The 22,605-nt window shown below is 39.6% G+C and overlaps 1 protein-coding gene across 2 annotated transcripts; it reads left to right on the forward strand.

The window, feature by feature from the left end:
* The first annotated feature begins 475 nt into the window (after positions 1–475).
* Positions 476–11,968, forward strand: KRT39 (keratin 39). Of its 2 annotated transcripts, none has more exons than XR_008664142.1 (8): positions 476–1,308; positions 2,173–2,255; positions 3,028–3,184; positions 3,823–3,984; positions 4,097–4,222; positions 5,542–5,762; positions 7,141–7,486; positions 8,137–11,968. XR_008664142.1 is itself a non-coding variant. In XM_055323144.1 (8 exons), exons 1-7 carry the CDS (start codon positions 859–861, stop codon positions 7,391–7,393), a joined length of 1,452 nt encoding a protein of 483 aa, XP_055179119.1. In that variant the 5' UTR covers positions 478–858; the 3' UTR covers positions 7,394–7,402; positions 8,137–11,968. The 2 variants fall into 2 exon arrangements, 1 of the variants encoding a protein (XP_055179119.1); XM_055323144.1 differs by having other exon boundaries at positions 478–1,308; positions 7,141–7,402.
* Positions 11,969–22,605: the final 10,637 nt, after the last annotated feature.

The raw sequence follows: 22,605 nt of genomic DNA on the forward strand, positions 1-22,605 counted from the left end.
AGAAAGTATTCCTGAGAAAGTAAACACATGCCTTTCAATAGATCATGTTTAAACAATAAATATAAGCCAACACCAGAACACATTTTTAGCTAATGTAATTCCACAAGCAAACACTGAGTGCTAAAAATGTCATAAAATGTGGGCTTTAGAAAACCAAAAGGTAACCAGCCTCTTTCCCAAGAAATTTCTTGTTAGTAACCAGACCCTACCTGGCAAACTGAAACAGGAAACTAGCAACTATATTTAAAAAGAGTCTTACTTAAAACTAACATTTTAACCCATACAATGTCTGAACAATGAAAATGGGAAAATCGGTTGGGCAGAACAAAATAAAACACTGGTTTCTAAGTTCACCAATAATTATTAGATATTAATAGTTTCCCTTTTCTAGAGAAGAAAGGAAAAGAAGGATGAACTCATTCCTGATCAAGCTTAATGCCAGTTGGAGAGGTCAACAAGGATTTAATGAACTTAATATACTCACACCTACTTAATAATGGATGCTGTTAGAACTGTGACGACAGTTCCTTTTGAAGACTCCATGTGAAGCTCTGGGTCCAATGACAAGCAGTAGTGGTGATGGGTAATAACTTAGTAACAGTTTAAATGCACATTTTTATGAGACAAGTAACTCTTCTCAGGCAAGTAAAAAGCAGACTAATGAGATGTTCCTATGGGATTTGATATAAACATTAGAAAGGAAAACATCCTGCCAGCTGTGACTCCACCTAGAGCAAAGGCTATATAAGCACTTCAAAGAGGAAATAACCAAGAAGCTTGGAATTCAAACACAGTCACAGCTGCTTGAGCTTTCCATCAGGACCACAGACAGAAATAAACGAAAACTGGGTGCACACTATGGATACTAAAGGCTGTACTACGATTTCTTGTTCGACGCCACAGCAACGCTGCTCTCGGATTACAAATTTTCAGACCATTTCTTCTAACGCTAACTGCCAACACAGTGGTCTTGAAGCCAACAGCCACCAACCAACTGGCCATGTTCTGTGGGCTGCCAGACCCACTCCTTGTTTTTATTTCACACCCATCTGCTTAATAAACAACGTCAATGCCTGTCTACCTCTGGATGACTGCGGCTGGTGTGGTGAAGGCATCAACAGTAATGAGAAAGAGACCATGCAAATCTTGAATGAGCGCCTTGCTAACTACCTGGAGAAGGTACGGACCTTGGAAAAAGAGAATGCTGAACTGGAATGCAAAATCCTGGAGGAGTGTAACAAAGAGTTCTGTGTTGTATGTCCTGACTACATGTCCTACTACACTACTATTGAGGAGCTCCAGCAGAAGGTAAATTCTTAAGAATGTGTATATCAGGTTGTGTCATGATATTCTCCAAGCAATAGACATTTGCTAAAACTTAATATATTTAGTTCATTTTATTTTGGAAAAGATATTTTGTAGAATAAGAAAATCTCTTGAATGAAATTATCATCTTGAGGCAATATTCAGAGTTTTATACTTATTTGTCTTCCAGGGATACATTCTGCTATGTCAGAAGTGTGTCAACATGTGTCAAAATGTGTCACCTATTGCTGCCATTTCTTTAACAAAAATAAGAAAACAAGGATCTGAGAAAGAGCATTTTGCTCTAATAAGTCCCTTAACAGTTTAGGTTTTATCCATTTTGCAATCATCACCACTCTTTCCCCCTTTTATGCTCATTTCATCATCTCCATTGTCCCATCATTGTTTCAATGGTTTTTTTCCAACACCAAGCCTATCTCCTAATCATAGTGATGTGCTGTTGCTACTGCACATGCCAGATTTATCCCATTTTACTTGTTCAACGACTATTTACTGAACACCACCGACAACACACTAGACATTACTCTAGGCTCTGGGAAAATATTAGTGAACTAAAAAGCCCCTACCTTCATGACTATTACATTCCAGAGGACGCAAATCAAATGCAGATTTTATAATTTAACAGTAATACACATACAGAAGTTTTTATTGGAGTGGCTTTTGCTGATTTTTTTTAGGAAAATAACAAAAACTCTGACTTTCCAAAGCTTCCCAAGCTTCCTAAGCATAGCTATGAAAAGCCTAACTGGCCCTTCCCTGTTAACCGCAACACACACAAGCCCTTGGTTTTTAAAGAAGGATATCCTGGTGTTTGTCTCATTTGTGTGTACAATTTCTTAATTCTAGATCTTGTGTACCAAGGCTGAGAATTCCAGACTGGTCTCACAAATTGACAACACCAAACTGGCTGCTGATGACTTGAGAGCCAAGTAAGCCCACCCAGCACTGGCATTCACAACAGATTTCACCCTGCCTCTGACTCTGCACACTGCCATGAAGATTATCCCTAAATCTGCTAAACCTCCTGCTCCATACCATATTAGCACTAGCCCAGAAAAAAACTTTCACACTTGATAAATGATAAAGCTTATAACCACTCACATGTAAACAATCCTTGTAGTTTCTAACATACGAACCCATCTGATTACCTGCACAGTAATTCAGGAAAATAGGTAGGGCCAATCTGTAGTTACCTTGTTTAAGGTGAGAAAACTCTGTTTTAATGGGATTCAGCTATATCCAAAGACATACAACTAGGACAAGACACAGCTAAAACTTGGATGCAAATTTTCTAACTCCTAATCCACTGCTCTTTCTACTTCCACTGCATTGCCTTTGAGGGCAGGAGAAAGAGCATAAATTCCCTTATCTCAAAGACCAGCAATGTGGCCTCATGCTGGCAAACTGATTAAGGAATAAAAATTAAGTGGTTATTTTTATCAAATGATCTCACGTCTAAAGAGAATAAAACCCACAACAGAAATATAATAAATGAGAGGCCCAAAAGAAAATGTGGAAAGGAGTTCTGCTTGGCTTGATTTACACCATCTATATTTTTGTTTTGTTTAATTTAAATTCAATTAGCCAACATATAGTACATCGTTAGTTTCAGATGGAGTGTTCAACAATTCATCAGTTGCATATAACACCCAGTGCACCATTTACATTTTAATGCCTTCTTTTTATGTCTCGTTTTTAAAGGTATGAAGCTGAGGTGTCTGTACGCCAGCTGGTGGAGGCTGATGCCAAAGGCCTACAGCAGATCCTGAATGCACTGACCCTGGCCAAGGCTGACCTGGAGGCACAAGTCCAGTCTCTGAGGGAGGAGCTCCTCTTCCTCAAAAACAAGCATGAAGAGGTTAGAGAACCAAGAAAGTCATTACAAGCCTCTAAAAATAGCAACTATTCCTTTGGGTTGAATTTGGCAAAAGGTGTCTCCAAAAAGTTTTTCAGCCCTGACAATACCTACTGCTACCACCACTGGCTCAATGTGTTTCAAATCCATCACCAAAACACAATATCTGAAGCCTCCTTTGCCCTCTCCAGCTTTTACAAAAGGAAACAACCCAATTTTCCTGTCCTCACAAATGTCCCATCTTTTTGTAGGCATCCCTATACAGACTTCTACCACTATTGTTCTAAGTCCATATTGGCAAAAGCCCATATTTGTGTCTTAGAGACTATGGTCTCTTACTATAAATTCCACCTCTCTGCTGCTTCACCATTACCCATCCCTGGAAATGGTCTAAATTCTTTACGACTCTGATCTTGCTAATTAATTCCTTTTAATGTTTCACGTATTTGAATAGAGTCATATCTGAAATAGCCTTAAGTCATTTTATAGCATCTCAATGGCACCTATAAATCATCTATTCCTTTACTGTGAGCTATATTTCAGATACGATTAAGCTAAATTATTGCTATTAGACAAACAAGAATACAAGTGTCATCTGTCCACTAAGTGACTTCACATTCTTTTTTTTTTTTTTTCAATAGGAAATCAACTCCTTACAGAGCCAGCTTGGGGACAGACTCAACATTGAAGTGACTGCTGCCCCTTCTGTTGATCTAAACAGGGTTCTACAAGAAATGAGATGTCAGTATGAGTCCATCATGGAGACAAATCGCAGAGAAGTGGAACAGTGGTTCAACACACAGGTGGGGAGGGTAAAAAAGCCCAAAACAAAAAGTTGACATTGCATTTCCAGGTGACCTTTAATCAAAGTCATGTTTTCTTTTATAATATTCATGGTCTTTAACCATGTTTCAGATGGAGGCACTGAACCAACAGGTGGTGACCAGCTCTCAACAGCAGCAGTGCTGCCTGAAGGAGATCTCTGAACTGAGACGTACCATGAATGCTCTGGAGATTGAACTGCAGGCCCAGCACCGAATGGTACCCAGAATGCCTATCACAGCTGTGATGGCAATAGCCCTTGACAACTGCATGTTGCAATGTTTCCCAAATTGTGTGCCTCCTAAGTTCCTCTGTTTGCTGAAAGGTCTATGCCCAAAAAAGGCCCATGGTCAAATAAGCCTGGGAAATGCTGGAATAAACATAGGTTAAATGGGGTACCTTCCTATAGGCCTTTAATAAGCTAATATACACTATGGATCTCCAAGAAGGAGATATATGGTATTCAGCATTCCAAACTTATTTGACTGTGGATCCCTTCCTTTAAAAGTATCTCATGGCAATGGCAATAATGATCCATGGAGTACACTTTGGGAAACAGTAAGAGAGCTTTTTATTACATGCATAATAGTTTTACAAACTATCAAATTTATAAAAATAATCTTATAAAGGAGGTGGCATAATTATTAAGCAAATTTTACAGATGAGGCTCAAGGAGCAAATGTGATTTTCCCACACTAAATCCCAGGTGAGTTCCATCTTGCCTATTTTATAACAATGGAGACACTGAGGTCCTGAGGCATTAAGTAACTTGTTAAAAGTCACAAAAGAAATGAACCTGAGCCAGAATTCAGGTTCCAAAGTTGGAACCACTTCTGCCTCATTGTACTGTCTCTATAAAGTAGGGAATTATTTAAATGCTCTGATATGAAGGGCATTTGGAAGACCCTGCCCCAAAGCTAGCTTTGTCACCAATTAGTCATATGACCATGAGCAACTCATTTAACCCCTTGAACCTCAGTTTTCTCCTCTCTAAATGTTGGGAAAACCATGCAAATAATAGATTATTCAAACCAAAGATTACATAATCCCTAGGCTTATAGAATAATGGAGCAGGAAAGAACTCTAATCATCAAATTTTCAACACTTGTGTCTTAGATATAAAGGAATGGATTGAGTAAGAGAATTGTTTATGGATAAATGCTGCTAACTTCTTCGCTAAGGTACAAGTATTCATAGAAGGAGATGCCATACTAACAGGTTCTTAAAACCCAGGTGTAAAATAAGTTGGAATATGTTTTTCGTCTCACATATAGAAGTGTGGTAGCATATTATCAAGTGAATAAGAAAGAGAAGTAAATACTTAAAGGGAGGCAAAAATAAGGAGAATAAAAGGAAGTGAGCTTTAGCATAGTAAATAATTTTTGTTTTGGATTTATTTGGTTAGGAAGTAATAAGAGGGTTTGGAGACTCATTAGTACCTGTCACAAAGAAACCATTGTTTAAAATGATTCATTTCACACATGACCTAGGCTCCAAGGAGTCATCATTGTAAGTCATACTTTCCTCCTCCATGGTAGAGAGATTCCCAAGAATGCATCTTGGTGGAGACAGAGGCCCGCTACACAGCTTTACTGGCCCAGATCCAGTGTCTGGTCGATAACATAGAGGCTCAGCTGGCAGAGATACGGTGTGCCCTGGAAAGACAGAACCAAGAATATGAGATTCTGCTGGACGTCAAGTCCCGGCTGGAGTGTGAGATTGCCATATACCGCAGCCTTCTGGAGAGTTCAGAAGTCAAGTAAGTAAAATAAAAACAGCTTTTATGAGAAAATATGTTCACATACATGTATACTACTGTCACTGGCAACAAGGGGCGTGCACTTTGCTCTTCTTGCCAGTGATGGGAACTTGTGATATATAGTTTCAAGCTGTGCTGTTTGGAGATCAGTTGTAACCTACTCCAAATTTGAGGTCTTAGCTAAGCTGAGTCATTCTGAAGAGCCAGTGTACCAGGCTAACTCCTTATATGTTGAGTTTTTTTAAGTAGAAGAGGAAAAATGGTTTCCCCAAATATTCAAATATTCCTGGCAACTTATAGATTCTCCCCCACTGAGATGTACTTTTATAAGATCCAATAGACTGACCCTGTTCCCTTTGGAGGAACATTCTGCTCAGGCTGAAATGCCCACACCTATCCAGCCACTTGTCCTTGATGCCAATAGCAGCATGTAGATATGTGTGTTTTAACACCGTTTTTTAGAAAAAGAAATTATAGTGTTTTTTCAATGCTAAGAAGCCAACCAAATCATAAGTAACTGACCTAGAGAGACCACAAGTTGTTTAGAGGAAAGCAACTCAGTCCAAACTAACACCCTAGGTGCAGACTTAGTTACAGTTGTTACAGAGACCTTCTTCCTCAAAATAAGCAGTGAACTCTGTTCATAGGATTCTTTTAACTGGCACATTTTAACTGCCACATTATACCAGCACAAGATTCACCCCTGCTAGTCACTTTGAGGAGCTACAATATACCAAAGTGCCTTGAATCATCAAAGAAAGATGATGCTTTCTAAAAAGAGTTCTGTTAACTGCAAACAATTCGTAAAGTTTCATTTAAATATGCCCAGAAGGCACTTTGAAGCTTCCTGAAAAAGCCTTGAGGACTCTTCCATAGATGAGGTTCAAGCCATCAGTAGTATTGTGGCTCTCTGATAAGAAAACTATCTGATTAACTTGCTTTCCTCAGATAATAAGCCCCTTAACTTGTCCCTTATCACTGTTGACCATGTACGTTTAGTTCTCACTATACTTACTCTGCAGGTGAAGAACTAAAGCTCAGGAGGACTCACTGATTTATCTTAGGTCACCAGCTGGTGAAGGACAAAGCTGGACTACACCCCGGTCTTTAACTCCTGGCAGGACGTCCTTCCACTGTGTGTGTGGTAGCATTCTCCATAATAGCAGCTTACATAACCTAACGCTTCTAAACCTAACATGCTGCTTTTCCATGGATCTGGTCTCATTCTTTTTCTTCCACTAATGATAGAATAAAATGGATGAATAAGCATTTGGGAGTACTTGTTTCAAGTGATGCATGAAAAACTGCCCACCGCTATTGTTTTCTATCACCACATTACCTTCCCTCAGTCACAGGTAAAATTCTGGTTTTTTTCTAGGCTTCTCTGTAACCCGTGTGCCACCAAATGTGAGCCTTCCAGTAAGGCCAGCGCCATGGAATGCACAGCTCTGGTTTACAATACACCATCCTCAGCTTCCCACAGGACACAGGAGCCTTGCTGTGCCTACAGAGTCCTGCCTCGAATACTGGTTAAAATCTGCACCATCACTCAGGAGATTCAGGATGGCAAAATTATTTCTTCCCATGAGCATGTGCAGCCTTGCTTCCTTATCAGAATTGCCAGAGTTTGACATCCCAAGGTGAAGAAAATATCCCTCGTTCATGAAAGAGAGGTCAATACTTGTTCCTACCAGAAAGGCTTAAAAGTCCCCAGCCCCTTTAAGGTACTTAGTTTCTTATACCACAGTGGGTGTGCATTGCTAAACAGAATACCTTGTATTCTGATCCCTCCCTAAGTTGCAGCTGTCAACGTGATAATACATGAAATTTCTCTAGGAGCACATTACCCATTTCTCTGAGAGACAGGCAGTGATTTGTAAGTGCCCAGGAAGGTTCCCTACATTACTTGACTTCACAAGTGATATGCAGGTTTCTCTTTTGTTTACTCAGGTCTTGTGTACTTATATTCCTCACTAGAGCCAGTCAGACAAGTTCTAGGATTGCTTTTCGCCATGGTACATGATGTCAAAAGCTGCAACCTTCCCCCTTCTAAAATCCTTCCTTGGCCATGGAAAGAAGCCTCTATTCGAATAGCATGAATAGGGGAAAAGATCGTTAATGTTCAGTTTCCTTGAAAAGTCATGAGTCTGTCTCCTGTTGAACTCCGCTGTCTGTTATCCATACTGACATACTTCATGTTCCCCAAGATATTTCTGAAGATGTCTGTGTTCTCCAAAACTTTGAAATGATTGGGCTCTCCAAATATTTTCATCATCAAGAATCAGGAAGAGTTGTGGAGTGAATCTAGAGCATTTTGAAGGAATAACATGGATCCTTTCACTAAATGTTTGCTATTTCTCTTTCCACTCTTTAGGGAATGGGAGTTGTTTCTGACTATTTAACATAGAACATGGAGCTGGAACTCTCACACGTTGTTCCTCCATCTCCCTGGGACTGATGACCATGAAAACATAGCTTAGCTTCCTCCTTCAATCTATCCATCAGAGAGAAATGGATTTGATATCACAAACTTTGCAGAAAAGTAATCATTGAGTAATTGCTGCTTGCAAGCACAAGACAGTCCCAAGTGAGAATGGTATGTACATGGTACTGGCCATCATCAGAGCTTCTCACAGCAAGGTCACAAAGAGATTCAGTCAATCCCTACAAAAATTATTCAGTATTTCCAGAAGTTTTAGTAAATAATTACAAATTAAATATAGAATGTGGAGTCAAAGACCTGAAGTCCTAAACTAGTTTCTTGAGACCTTAGACAAAACATCTAGCCTTCATCAAATTTAATTTCCTTATTTGTTAAATGAGAACCTTGGCTACTTGACAGGTTTGTTGTGCAGATCAAATGAAATTGTTCATATCATGCTACTTAGTACACTGAAGAACATGGTGCAAATGTTATTTTTACATAAGCTTTACTTTTAACTACAGCCCTAGACCTGTGTTATTATCTCATATCAAAATTCTTTCCCCATAAATTTAGTTATCCACTCATGATTTGGGGAGTTTTAATAGTGCTTGGCTTTGAGGGGTGAAAGAAGAACAGAACAAGATCTTCTTGTCATCAAGCCTGGAATTTTACTCAGTAAAGTGTTTCTGAAGTTAGGGTCTATATCAGATATCAGTTGATGGCTGGTGCCCACAGCAAAGACAAAAGCATCATTTAACTCATGCTCAGCAGCCACTTCCTCCAGACTAGTAGCAACTTGCACTGAGGGAGTGGAATGCAGAACTCCCAGAGTGATCTCTTTCTTGTCAATAACTTCCTTCCCATCCAAATTCCCAGATTACCCCTGGTAGCACATCACTGCATACCATCTCAGACTGAATGATGGAAATGTGGGAAGAGCAGGGGGCTTGCACTCAGAAGCCATAGGAGAGAGTCTCACCCCATTCTATGTGTATGACCTTGAGTAAAAGGGATATAAAGATGTAGGCCCTAACACACTAGAGGGATTAAATGGAATAATAATAGTGAAAGAGTCCTTTAAGTTATACAAGGCCAGGCAGAAGGGAGGTTTTGTCCCCTGACTGGAAACCAGGCATTTGTCATTTCCTTACATACTTCTTCCTTTGTGTCTGGTTAAGTGATGGTCCCCAGTGGATCACATATGTACTATCAACACTAACTGGAAAACCAATTGAGGAGAGGCTGGAGTTCTCAGTCTGTCCTAAGTTTTGATTCCAACAGGATTCAGGGTTTAGGAACCTTTCTGGACTCAGGCTAAGCTTGGGCTGCTATGGCAATGTCATTCTCAATTTATCCACAAAACAAGATCTCTTCTTCCCACTCCAGGCATGTGCCACACTTGGCCAAATTATAGGTATTTGAAACCAAAAAGACAGGATCCTAGTCCTGTAGGGCAGTTATAACACCAGGTTCCTTTCTCTGAAAGTCTATATAAAGTCCCAGTAAGACACAATCATAAAAAAGGATTGACTCCATGGAGCAAGATGGCTTTTTGTTTGCTAGAGCCTGTCTCAGAGAGGGAAAGAATATCAAAACCCATTTGGTGGTCCATAATTTTATTTCTAAACAAGGAAGTTTAGGGATATATTTTCTCTAGATTTCATCTTTTTTCATGTTGACTCCACCTTAATATGACAGCTGGTTTAAACACTTCCAAATGCTTCTCTCTTCCCCTTCATCTCTCAATCATTAATTGCCTTCCCAATCCCTATACATGACTCACAATCTCTCCATCTTCAGCCTCTAGGATCAATTCCAGCAATTTCTGCTTAGAAGAAGTGGCCTAAAAATTTTCCCTCAAGAGTTCAGTTAGTGGTAACCCCTTACATTACTTGCCATGAGGATTTCTCTAGTTAACCTAGAAACCACTTCTATCCAAGTCCCCTGAGTCCCCCTACCTATAAAATTCAGATTCTTGGGCCCTACCCTAGACCTCCTACATTAGCATCTCCAGCTGTGTGACCTGGGCATCCAAATTTTACAAAATTTTCAGCCAAAGCATGTATGCCAAATTATAAAAGCCACTGCTTGCTAACTGACAAATGCTTTTGGTTTAAAGATCTGGATGACTTGCTGCCTTCGGGGATTATCTTTTAAGCTCTGACACTAGCTTGACAGATGACCACACTCACAGACAATTCCTCCTCTACATGTCTATCCATGTGTTTATAAAGGAGGATTAATTTAAAAAGCTAAGAAGTAACTCATTTAATAACTAATTCATTTAATCCTTACTACCACGGAAGAGCTACCACTAATATTCCCATTTAACAGATAAAGCAACTAATGGGTAAAGCAATTCAATGTTTTCCCCAGTGTCACACAATAATAAGATTGAATTTTAAGTACTCTGATTTCCTTAAGAAAGTTAAAACAGCACAGGATACATTTCACAGTCTCCAAGAATAGAAGCAATTCACAGTAGCAACAGATTATTTTTCCAACTCTTCAAGGAACTATTCTATAGCCTGCTTGTCAATGATTCCAGTGAGAGACCATCCAAGGAATCTATGATATTAGCCTTTCATTCTTTCTGTCCAGAAATTCATAGACTGAGTTTTATATTTAACTTCATGTTATTATGGTAAGAATGCTTAACATGAGATCTACTCTTATAACAGATTTTTAAGTAAACAAGACAGAATTGTTAGCTATATGCACAATGTTGTCCAGCAGATCTTTAGAACTTATTTTATACCTTTTGATTAGCAACTCTCCCTTTCCCCTTCTCCCCAGGCAATCCCCTTCCCTGGCAACCACCTTTCTATCCTTTGATTCTATGAGTTTGACTATTTTAGATATATCTCATGTCTCATATAAGTGGAATCATATATCTCATATAAATAGAATCATGCATTATTTGTCTTTCTGTGACTGACTTATTTCATTAGTGTAATGTCCTCAAGGTTCATTCATGTTGTCACATATAGCAAGATTTCCTTATTTTTAAAGGCTGAATAATATTCCATTGCATTTGTATGTATGTGTGTTGCATAAACATACATACGTATATACCTCACGTTCTTTTTTATCCACTCATCATCAAACAATCCATTTAGATTGTTTCTATCTCTTGGCTATTGTGAATAATGACTCGATGAGCACAGGAATGCTAATATCTCTTTGAAAATTAGAAAGATTTCTGATGACATCTAATAGCTTTTTTTTTTGTATCAGAGGTGAAGAAATGGGGTCCACAGACAAAGGAGATTGGTCCATGACTCATAGTCAGTAAGAGAATCCAGTGCTCTTTCTTCTACTTCTCATTCCCCACCACATCTGGAGTAGACAGCACTGGAACTGGGTTTGATGGAAAACAAAACTGAACCATCAGGCAGTGACCTTCCATTCTAGTTCTTAAAAGCATCATTGACTTCTCTGCACTTAGACCTGGAGATTTTTCTGATCTATTATCTAAATCCCTGATGTTCCTCACCTTATTGTGTCTTGCCTTCTGCAACTGTAAATAGAAAATAGCATCAAAGATAACATCCTCCAATTCCTTCTCTCTCTGAAGTCTTTTTTAAAAAGGCAATCAGATGCTATTGATAAGATCTTTAAGTTTTTTAGAAGCTAATTATTGTATGTTCTTCTTATTGATTTTCATGTATCAAACAATGGATAAAAGTGTATTGCTCATTGCATGAGTAGGTCTACCCTAATTCTGTCCATTTTGATTTAAAATGCAAGTTCTGATGATAAAGAACATTTTATTTATTTATTTTTGCCTTTTAGGGTTTTTTTAATAATAAATTTATATTTTATTGGTGCTCAATATGCCAACATACAGAATAACATCCAGTGCTCATTCCGTCAAGTGCCCACCTCAGTGCCTGCCACCCAGTCACTCCCACCCCCCGCCCTCCTCCCCTTCCACCACCCCTAGTTCATTTCCCAGAGTTAGGAGTCTTCCATGTTCTGTCTCCCTTTCTGATATTTCCCACTTATTATTTCTCCTTTCCCATTTATTCCCTTTCACTATTATTTATATTCCCCAAATTAATGAGACCATATAATGTTTGTCCTTCTCCAATTGACTTATTTCACTCAGCATAATACCCTCCAGTTCCATCCACGTCGAAGCAAATGGTGGGTATTTGTCGTTTCTAATGGCTGAGTAATATTCCATTGTATATGTAAACCACATCTTCTTTATCCATTCATCTTTTGATGGACACCGAGGCTCCTTCCACAGTTTGGCTATTGTGGACATTACTGCTAGAAACATCGGGGCGCAGGTGTCCCAGCGTTTCATTGCATCTGTATCTTTGGGGTAAATCCCCAGCAGTGCAATTGCTGGGTCGTAAGGCAGACCTATTTTTAACTCTTTGAGGAACCTCCACACAGTTTTCCAGAGTGGCTGCACCAGTTCACATTCCCACCAACAGTGCAAGAGGGTTCCCCTTTCTCCACATCCTCTCCAACATTTGTGGTTTCCTGCCTTGTTAATTTTCCCCATTCTCACTGGTGTGAGGTGGTATCTCATTGTGGTTTTGATTTGTATTTCCCTGATGGCAAGTGATGCAGAGCATTTTCTCATGTGCGTGTTGGCCATGTCTATGTCTTCCTCTGTGAGATTTCTGTTCATGTCTTTTGCCCGTTTCATGATTGGATTGTTTGTTTCTTTGGTGTTGAGTTGAATAAGTTCTTTATAGATCTTGGAAACTAGCCCTTTATCTGATACGTCATTTGCAAATATCTTCTCCCATTCTGTAGGTTGTCTTTGAGTTTTGTTGACTGTATCCTTTGCTGTGCAAAAGCTTCTTATCTTGATGAAGTCCCAATAGTTCATTTTTTGCTTTTGTTTCTTTTGCCTTCATGGATGTATCTTGCAAGAAGTTACTGTGGCCGAGTTCAAAAAGGGTGTTGCCTGTGTTCTCCTCTAGGATTTTGATGGAATCTTGTCCCACATTTAGATCTTTCATCCATTTTGAGTTTATCTTTGTGTATGGTGTAAGAGAGTGGTCTAGTTTCATTCTTCTGCATGTGGATGTCCAATTTTCCCAGCACCATTTGTTGAAGAGACTGTCTTTCTTCCAGTGGATAGTCTTTCCTCCTTTATCATATATTAGTTGACCATAGAGTTGAGGGTCCACTTCTGGATTCTCTATTCTGTTCCATTGAGGTATGTGTCTGTTTTTGTGCCAGTACCACACTGTCTTGATGACCACAGCTTTGTAGTACAACCTGAAATCTGGCATTGTGATGCCCCCAGCTATGGTTTTCTTTTTTAAAATTCCCCTGGCTATTCAGGGTATTTTCTTTTTTCTTTTTTTTTAAATAAGTTTATTTTTTATTGGTGTTCAATTTACCAACATACAGAATAACACCCAGTGCTCATCCCGTCAAGTGCCCCCCTCAGTGCCCGTCACCCATTTCCCCCCCCCACCCCCCGCCCTCCTCCCCTTCCACCACCCCTAGTTTGTTTCCCAGAGTTAGGAGTCTTTATGTTCTGTCTCCCTTTCTGATATTTCCCACTGATTCCACACAAATCTTAAAATAATTTGTTCTAACTCTCTGAAGAAAGTCCATGGTATTTTGATAGGGATTGCATTAAACATGTAAATTGGATAAAGAGCATTTTAAAAGCAAATGTTCTCTCCCAATGAGAGAGAAGGAGAAAGAGATTAAAATTCAAGAGAAACAGAAAGTGTCCCAGAAGAGAAAGAAAGAGCACCATCCATGTTAGAAAGAATTTGTAGGCTGAGGCAACCAGCGTCCATGACACAACGCCATGCTTAGTATCAGTGCAAGCAAGCCTGGAATGCACTATTTCAACACTGTAATCAAATGCCTTTATAGGAAATGAATATTTGGCTGGTTGGCTAGCTGGAAATATCCGGCGTGTTCCTGAATGATTCACAAGCTTCATGGGAACAACCCACGCACCTAGTTCAAATGCGAACAACCAATCCTATTTGGCAACATTGGAAAGGTTTATGTAGTCAAATGATCATTTCAGTTTGAGCATTATATTTGGAGGGTTTTCTTAGATGATGGTTTTAAGCCACAGGCCACCACTTATATGAACATAAGAAAATATATAATATGCCAATGTTTCTAAATATTCCAGTTCAGGTGTCACCAGTAGCAAAGTTTCTAAACACACTTTCTTGCTCCCACCACCCCCCTCCCCTCTCCTCTCCCTTCTTCTCTCCTTCCTCTCTGTCTGGGACAACATAAGTGGTGGATATCAAGGTGGACATATTGGTGGTACCTGAAGTAAATATCTGAGATTAAAGTTTATCTTACTATTTCCTAGAAATAAAGCAGGTTTGTGGCTCTCTTCTTTGTGTCTTTCTATGAAGAAAAAAATGAAAAGTCCTTCTTCTAAGCCACGGGTGAACCCTCTGCTTTATAGCTCATTGTGGTAGCCCATTGGGCCCAGCAAGTGCTTGAGAGTTACCCTGCAGAGGACAGTACTTACCTACTTAATACCAACTCTACTAAACCAGAAGACCTAGGAAGACCACATCTGGGACTGAATTTCTCCAAATCCATATAGTTGATTATAGAGAACTGCCTATCCCCAACTTGTTTGTCAGGATAGAAAGGTCTTCTCTTTGCACCATAAATGTTTTTCAGCTCATTTGCCACTGACCCATCAGAAAAAAAAAAAAAACATAACTGTGCCCTCCTCTATCACTGCCACTCTCTGAGAGACCACCTTCCCCAACACTCAGTATAGCTTTTGTGGGTGCAGAGAGAAGTCTCACAAGGAAAGGCAAATAAAAATCATAGCCCATTTAAGAGAACTCTGTAACTTGAGGGAGAAAAGGAGACTAGGGTGAAAATTCAAGACAAGTGGTGCCTACTAAGGCATTAGAAAAAGCCACAAGAGAACACTGGCCACTTGGGGTCAAGAAGTACAACCACATGCTGATTTGGAACAGATTCATGAAGCCAGACCAGCTGGGTCTGATTCTCAGCCCTGCCACCTACTGTGAGATCTTGGGAAAGTTACTAAACCTCTGTATCTCCACTTCCTCATTTTTAGAATGAGGCTATTGATAATATCTACTTCATAGGGTTGGCATGATTACATTGATGAATGTATGCAGAGCTCTTAGGCATGCCTGGCACCTAGTAACATTGTGAGTATGATTTCATTGTGCTGCTCTAAAACACTTACCTCCAAACAGTCACACTCAAGCTAGTGAAGTACTTCACTGGAACTGATAATGACATTGTCAAGCAAAAGCCATCCCAATAACTTAATAAAAGCACCAGATTAAGGATAGGACCTTTCTTTTTTTATTTTACTATTTATTTTTTAAGGAAAAATTGTATCTATTTAAGATGTTTTGATGTGTGTGTGTGTGTGTGTGTATACGCATAGGGAAATGATTATCACATGTAGGCCCAACTTTTCTATTTTCTGGAATGTGACGGAACTCAGTTGAACAGGACCTCCCCATAATATATCAACCTCATACTCTTTGTCAGCCAATAGTAAGAAGACGGCCCAGGAAGAGGAGGGAAAACAGTGTGAAGTCAGCCCTATGAACAGGATCACTTTTGTGGAGATTGAACATGACAGAGCAGCCCAGATAGGACTGGGGGCCCTTCTCCAAGAACAGATTCTGCTGCCCTTATCTCTCCCAGCCCCAATGTTCCCTGGAGTCAGGTTATGGGCTCAACAGAGAAAGTAGCAGGAAAGTAGCAGTAGTAGGAGGAAGTCTCAAAAAAAAACCTGTCCCAATTAACACAGAACAATCAACACATAATCAAAGCCATGAGACAGAAGCCACAGTGCCTCCTATGGCCAACAAGTAGAAAGAGTAATGTTTCTTCTAGCCAACTAAAAATCAGTTGAGTATTATGCCTCAGACACTGTGCTCAGTGCTGTACCTGAGTTAGCTTGCTCAATCATCACAACAACCTTACAATGATATTATTATCCCCACTTCACCAATAAGTGAACTAAGGCTTACAGAAGTTAACTAACTTGCTCAGCATCACACAGTAAACAGTCAAGTAAAAATTTGAACAAATTCGTGTCTTCCATTTTCCAAATGCCCTGGTTCTAATCACTCAAATTTGGCAGTATTATATATTTGTAGCCCAATCAAAGGCACAAATAGTTAAAGAAATGTGTTTGTCATGGAGTTGTGAAGAAGGTGAGCCCTAAAAGCAACTCAACAGTGTTTATATCCAGCCCAATCTGGAAAGATGGGACATTGTATCCAAACACATTAGCACATGGAGAGTCCAGGCAGTTCCTCCTGCCACATTCCTTAAGACCCCACATCTCTCTTCTGGTTCCATTTTTACCAACCAACTTCCATATCACAGTCTGGTTTCTCTGATACTCAGACACAACACAGATGGGAATATTGTGGTTGCAGAATGGATCATCTCTCTATGTTAAATTAATAAGTTTGCATTCTGGCTAGTTCATCCGGCACCTAAGAATTAGGTTACTGTGAGTCGGCTGAGAATCCCTTTGTTTCTGGTGCACTAATAAAATGATACTTTTGAACTCCCCAGCCTAAGAAGACACTCAGACCACAGTGACTGCATAAGGGAGTGTCACCCTGTGAAGCTCTTTCTCAGAGACCAGACAGTCCAACCAAATAGCACCTCCATCTCATTTCATTCTAAATACAGGAGTTAGGTGGTTCAGTACATGTGAAATGTACTATTTCAGGGCTGGCATGGAATGGCACAGCTCTATACTAGACCAAGAGGCCTTATTTGGAGACGCATTAGGAAAGCATAGATCTCATTTTAACACTGTTCATAGTCATAATGAGCACAAGGTCAAAACAATGGCTGCCAGCCATCCATGTTTCCAAGAGATAATCTGTATCTTCAATATCAGTCATGGGCTGCTACTCTGGAAAAATGTGTGGAGGTTCCTCAAAGAGTTAAAAATAGATCTGCCCTATGACCCAGCAATTGCACTGCTGGGGATTTACCCCAAAGATACAGATGCAGTGAAACGTCGGGACACCTGCACCCCGATGTTTATAGCAGCAATGTCCACAATAGCCAAACTGTGGGAGGAGCCTCGGTGTCCATCGGAAGATGAATGGATAAAGAAGACGTGATCTATGTATACAATGGAATATTACTCAGCCATTAGAAACGACAAATACCCACCATTTGCTTTGACATGCGTGGAGCTGGAGGGTATTATGCTGAGTGAAATAAGTCAATTGGAGAAGGACAAACATTATATGGTCTCATTAATTTGGGGAATATAAATAATAGTGAAAGGGAATAAAGGGGAAAGGAGAAAAAAATGAGTGGGAAATATCAGAAAGGGAGACAGAACATGAGAGACTCCTAAGTCTGGGAAACGAACAAGGGGTGGTGGAAGGGGAGGTGGGCGGGGGGTGGGGGTGACTGGGTGATGGGCACTGAGGGGGGCACTTGATGGGATGAGCAGTGGGTGTTATGCTGTATGTTGCCAAATTGAACTGAAATAAATAAATAAATAAATAAATAAATATCATGGGCTGCTGAAGCTGCAGGGGACTTTCTGGTTGTGACCTTAAGATTAACAGGATATAGGAAGAGGGTGATAGGATAGGATGTCAAATGCCCACTGTAGTCCCCCACACACACACCAGAATCCCTTTTACTATAGGCTACAAAGTATTGGAGGGTAGCAATCAGAAGTGGAATGAAATGTACTAGGTTTAGATGATAAAAGTGGAAGGTATTATGTTTGGCAAATTCAGGGGAGATACTGGGAGATGCAGACAAAATATGACAGAAGAAGGGTGAAAACAGATATTCTCTTATGGCCACAGAGGGAGATAAGAAAGGTCATTTACAACTCACCCAAACAGAACAGAATGTTTGGGGGCAGGGGACTGCAGGCATCATGTTCAGCACCCCAGTTATAGCACCACCTCTTCATATAAATGATATGAAGCCTATGCAGTAAACAGCAATTAGTGATAAACCTGTGGTTCAGGTAGCTCTGAAAAGAAGGTCCACAGAGGTGTTCAGGAGCTGTGGCCAGAGGTAGGATATGAGATGACAGGGGAGATACCCTTGGGTTATAACTGAAAAACAAATATTCACATCCACCCTAATGGTGGTACCCACATATGCCCTGGGTCTTCAAGAAAAGCCCTGTTTTTTTGTAATTTTATACCTTTCAATAAAAATCATTTATGAGCTGTTTAAGTAAATATGGTTTAAATTCTTTAATTTTGTAAGATATATAATATATTCTAAACTGCAAATTTAAAAATCTGCCTGTAATTTGGATTACACAGTGTAAAGTTTATGAAATAGTTACTACAATAATCTTTGCTACTGTGCTAACAACTAAAAATCCATAATATATGTGAAAATACTTGTTTTATAAATGACATGGACAATATTCTATTCACCTTAATTTTATCTTTAGCAAAAATCCATCACTAGAGTTCCTATTTGTATCTCTCTCTCTCTCTCTCTCACACACACACACACACACACACACACACACGTGTACAGTATTAATCTGCCATTGCCACTGTAACAAATAGCACAGAGTGGCTCAGAACAACACAAATTTATTATCTTATTTCAGAAGTCTGCCAAAGGTCCCACTGAGCTAAAACAAGGTATTGGTTGACCTATGTTCCTTCCTGGAGGTCCCAGAGGAGAACCTGTTTCCTTGCCCATTCCAGCTTCCCACATTCTTTGGCTTAGGTTCCCCTTCTACCTTTGAAGCCAGCAACCTCATCACTCCAAATCTGCCTTTACCACATTTCTTCCCTGATGGGGACTCTCTTCTACCTCTCTCTTCCACTTCTTTTTTTTTTTTCAAGATTTTATTTATTTATTCATGAGAGACACAGATTGAGGCAGAGACATAGGCAGAGGGAGAAGCAGGCTCCCTGTGTGGAGCCCAGTGTAGGACTTGATTCCAGGACCCCGGAATCACAACGTTAGCCGAAGGCAGACGCTCAACCACTGAGCTGCCCAGGTGTCCCCTCCCTCTTTCACTTCTAAAGACACAGCCCCACCTGAATCATTCAAGATAATCTCCCCAATTTAAGGCCAGCTTATTAGCAACCTTAACTCTGTCTGCACCATTAACTCCCCCATTGCCATGTGCCACAACATATTCACAGGGTTCCAGATATTAGGGGACAGACATGGTGAGGGGAAGGCGTGATTCTGCCTGTTACACTCTCCTACAACTAAACCAAAAGAAAAATAAGAGAGAGAGAGAGAGAGAGAGAGAGAGAGAGAGATTTCATGTATTATCTCCATAAAACACCAAGACCCAAACTGGAGCTTGATGCATACAGTAACAAAGTCATGTGTGTTTAAATCTACCAACCAATCACGTTTTCATATTGTACTTCAAGCCTCAGGGAACACAGGTGATGTAAAGATAGTATATACTTAGGCTTATACCTTAACTAATAGTTTGAAGATGTAAACACACTCCATAACCTTCTGGGGGTCACCTTTTTATAGCAACAATAACAGCAATTAACACTTACTGAGCACTTCCAATGTACCAAACAAAGTGTTCAGTGTTCTGATGTGCATTTCCTACACACCCACTCATCTCTGAGGAGCCTCAGGCAAGAGACATTCATAACTTACCAGAGTCTCATGGAGAGTTAGTGTCAGAGCCAGTATTCAAACCCAGGACTGTGTGACTTCAGATCCTGCACTTTTAGCCATCATGCAAAACTGCCTCTTCTTTTTTTTAATCAACATACATTTTGCAATAATTTATTCACTAATTGACTTTTATGGTTTCAGTATTAAGGAAAAAGGACAACTAGCTGGAATGTTCCTGCCCCTCCAGCCAATCTGGCCACTCTCCCCTGACCTCTCCTCTCACTCTGGGAGAGAGTGGAGAGAACAAAGGAGAGAGAAAAGAGTCATGGTCCATGGGAGAAATGAGGGAGACAGAGATGGAAAGAAAGAATGGGAGTAAGATCTAATAAAAGGTGTTTGGGAATGGCTTTCACTTGCTCAAAAGAAACAGGATGTATTCAAGCCATCCTAGGGAGGAACAGTAAGACTGGTTCACTGTGCTTCATGCTACCTTAAACCCCAGTTATTATAACACAACATAACATACAGAATTCTCTGATAATTTTGTCAGAGTGGAAAATATAAAGTGTCCATCCTAAAGTATAAATAATTTTAAACAGACAATATAGTAGGAGTAAGAATGAAATATACCAAAGAAATTGAGATATAATTAATTGAAAAGTGAGAATTTAAAAGATACCAAGGATACTGAAATAATGTATAAGTTTAGAGCATTCTTTAAAAAATATATAATTTCCCAGCATACTGTATCTGAAGCCAGAAAACAGAGTGATGTGGGCTTATTTTGTCTGACCAGAATAGACAACCATTCTAACACGGAAACACACACATGTGTTTTAATAAGCATCACTGAGCACTTTTATGTGCAGTGCATCAATTATCTAATTTAATTCCTACAATAACCCCTATCCATCAAAGTGAGTATTAAGCTCAGTTCAAATTTGTGGAAATTGAAACCTGTAGAGTTGGGCAGCAGATGGCAGGGTCAAAAATCTGAACTTGAGGCTGGTCACTAGAACATTCATCAGCATAAAGGTACAGTAACCTTCACATGGACTGCATCTATAAAATGTAAACTCTTGCAATTAATGTTTATTTCTGGGTTCATTTGGGGACAGAAGTATGCTTGTAAGGCGAGGCTTTTTTATCAAGCCCTTGTGATCTCCTGACTACTTCATCGGTCTCCTCTTTCTCAAGACCTGTGGGATCATGGCTACAGGGCAGATAAGGAGTGTATAACAATCGTCACTATCCTCCTCTCTCAACTGTGCACTGAAGCTTACGAATTACAAAGCTCATATGAATACATTATATGCCAATTACACAGCTCATGTATGTACACTGTACATAGACTGCATAATTTGTCTATACACATAGCATGCAGATTACATAGTTCGTGTATATACACTACATACAGATTATAGAGCTCACATATGTACGTTAACTCATTCACTCCCAACAGCCCTATTAATTACAGGGAAGACTGTTAGTCTCATTTCAATGATAAGAAAATTGAGACCAAGAGGTTAAGATTGCCCAGTGTGTTAATAGAAGAGCAGGGTCTTTAACCCCCAGGCCAAAGTCCCTTCCGCTAATCCACACTGTAACAAAGATATGGAAAAAGTACAGCAGCAGCAGGGTGATTTTTTAAAGGGGCAGGAAATTCTTTGAAGCTAGAAGGGTAGAAAAAGCAATAATTCCTAACCAAAATAAAGGAGAGAATGGAGAAAGAATAAATCCAATTTTCCCAAACCAAAAGCCAAGCCATGAATAGTAATAAGGAAATAGGTAAGGAGAATATCACTCACAAATATTAAAAGGAGCAACCAAGAAATAAATCTGCAAAGATACTGTAAACACATATGAAGTCATGGTAAATACATGGATGAAATTTGAAGCCAGTGGTCAAGTAAGGGATGGGCTCCAAGGCTCATATGCCATTGACACTGGACAACTTCAGGCAAATCTAAAATCTTTTTACTATGTAAATTCTTTTATCTGTAACAGAGAGTCCATCATAGTAGTTAATTATTCATAAAACAGGTTAAGAGCCTTGAACAAAAGAATACTTTAGCCAACTATCTGATTAGCCTACTTCCTGCCTAAAAGCAGACTGATTAGGACATGTATCAAACATGTATAGTATAAAATATCATACTCAACACTGTGCTTACGATATAAGTCTGTAGAAAAGGTCAACACAGCTACATACTGTGGATACCATAAGAGTCAGTAATAAGTCGAATTTTATGACATCTTCTTTTTCATGGTAGAAAACTAACATTATGCTACTCCTCAAATATCCTTGCATATTTCACCAAATCATTCTCCTACAAAAAAATAATGAGTAAACCACCATCATCTCTCTTCTGAGTAGGTGCAGTAGCCTCCCAGCTGACCCACACACATTTACACTTGCTCTCATGCATTTTCCACAAGACAGCCAGGGTTACCTTTTCAGAACACAAATGTGGTCATGGCATGGCACTCTCCCACTTAAAACCTTTCCGTAGAAAACTCTTATGTTTAAGATCAAAATACTTAGAGTTGGGAAAGCATGGAATATCCCAGCACTTGTGTGCATCCAGCTTCTCCCTCCTTGCTGTCTCCGCTCCAATCACTTAGAGTAAGTATTCAATAAATATTTGTTGAAGGAATGGATGAATGAATAAAAAGGAGAACAATACATTAAGTGTTTTTTTTTTAATAGGAAGCATTATTTTGGTGAACCAAACAAATAAATGGTTGGATTTCAGGCACCAACAACTGTCAAGTGGGAAAGAATCCTGGAGTGCAAAGGCCTTCCCACAGTCCTCCATACACTGACCCTGC

Source organism: Nyctereutes procyonoides, unplaced genomic scaffold, assembly GCF_905146905.1.
Source record: "Nyctereutes procyonoides isolate TBG_1078 unplaced genomic scaffold, NYPRO_anot_genome, whole genome shotgun sequence".
Lineage (NCBI taxonomy): Eukaryota > Metazoa > Chordata > Mammalia > Carnivora > Canidae > Nyctereutes > Nyctereutes procyonoides.

Bases quoted from the DNA above. Each gene is read 5' to 3' on its own strand.
- KRT39 (XM_055323144.1), top strand. From the start codon at position 859: ATGGATACTAAAGGCTGTACTACGATTTCTTGTTCGACGCCACAGCAA. The intron at 1,309-2,172 runs GTAAATTCTTAA...TCTTAATTCTAG, and splicing joins TTGAGGAGCTCCAGCAGAAG to ATCTTGTGTACCAAGGCTGA. The intron at 3,985-4,096 runs GTGGGGAGGGTA...ACCATGTTTCAG, and splicing joins AACAGTGGTTCAACACACAG to ATGGAGGCACTGAACCAACA.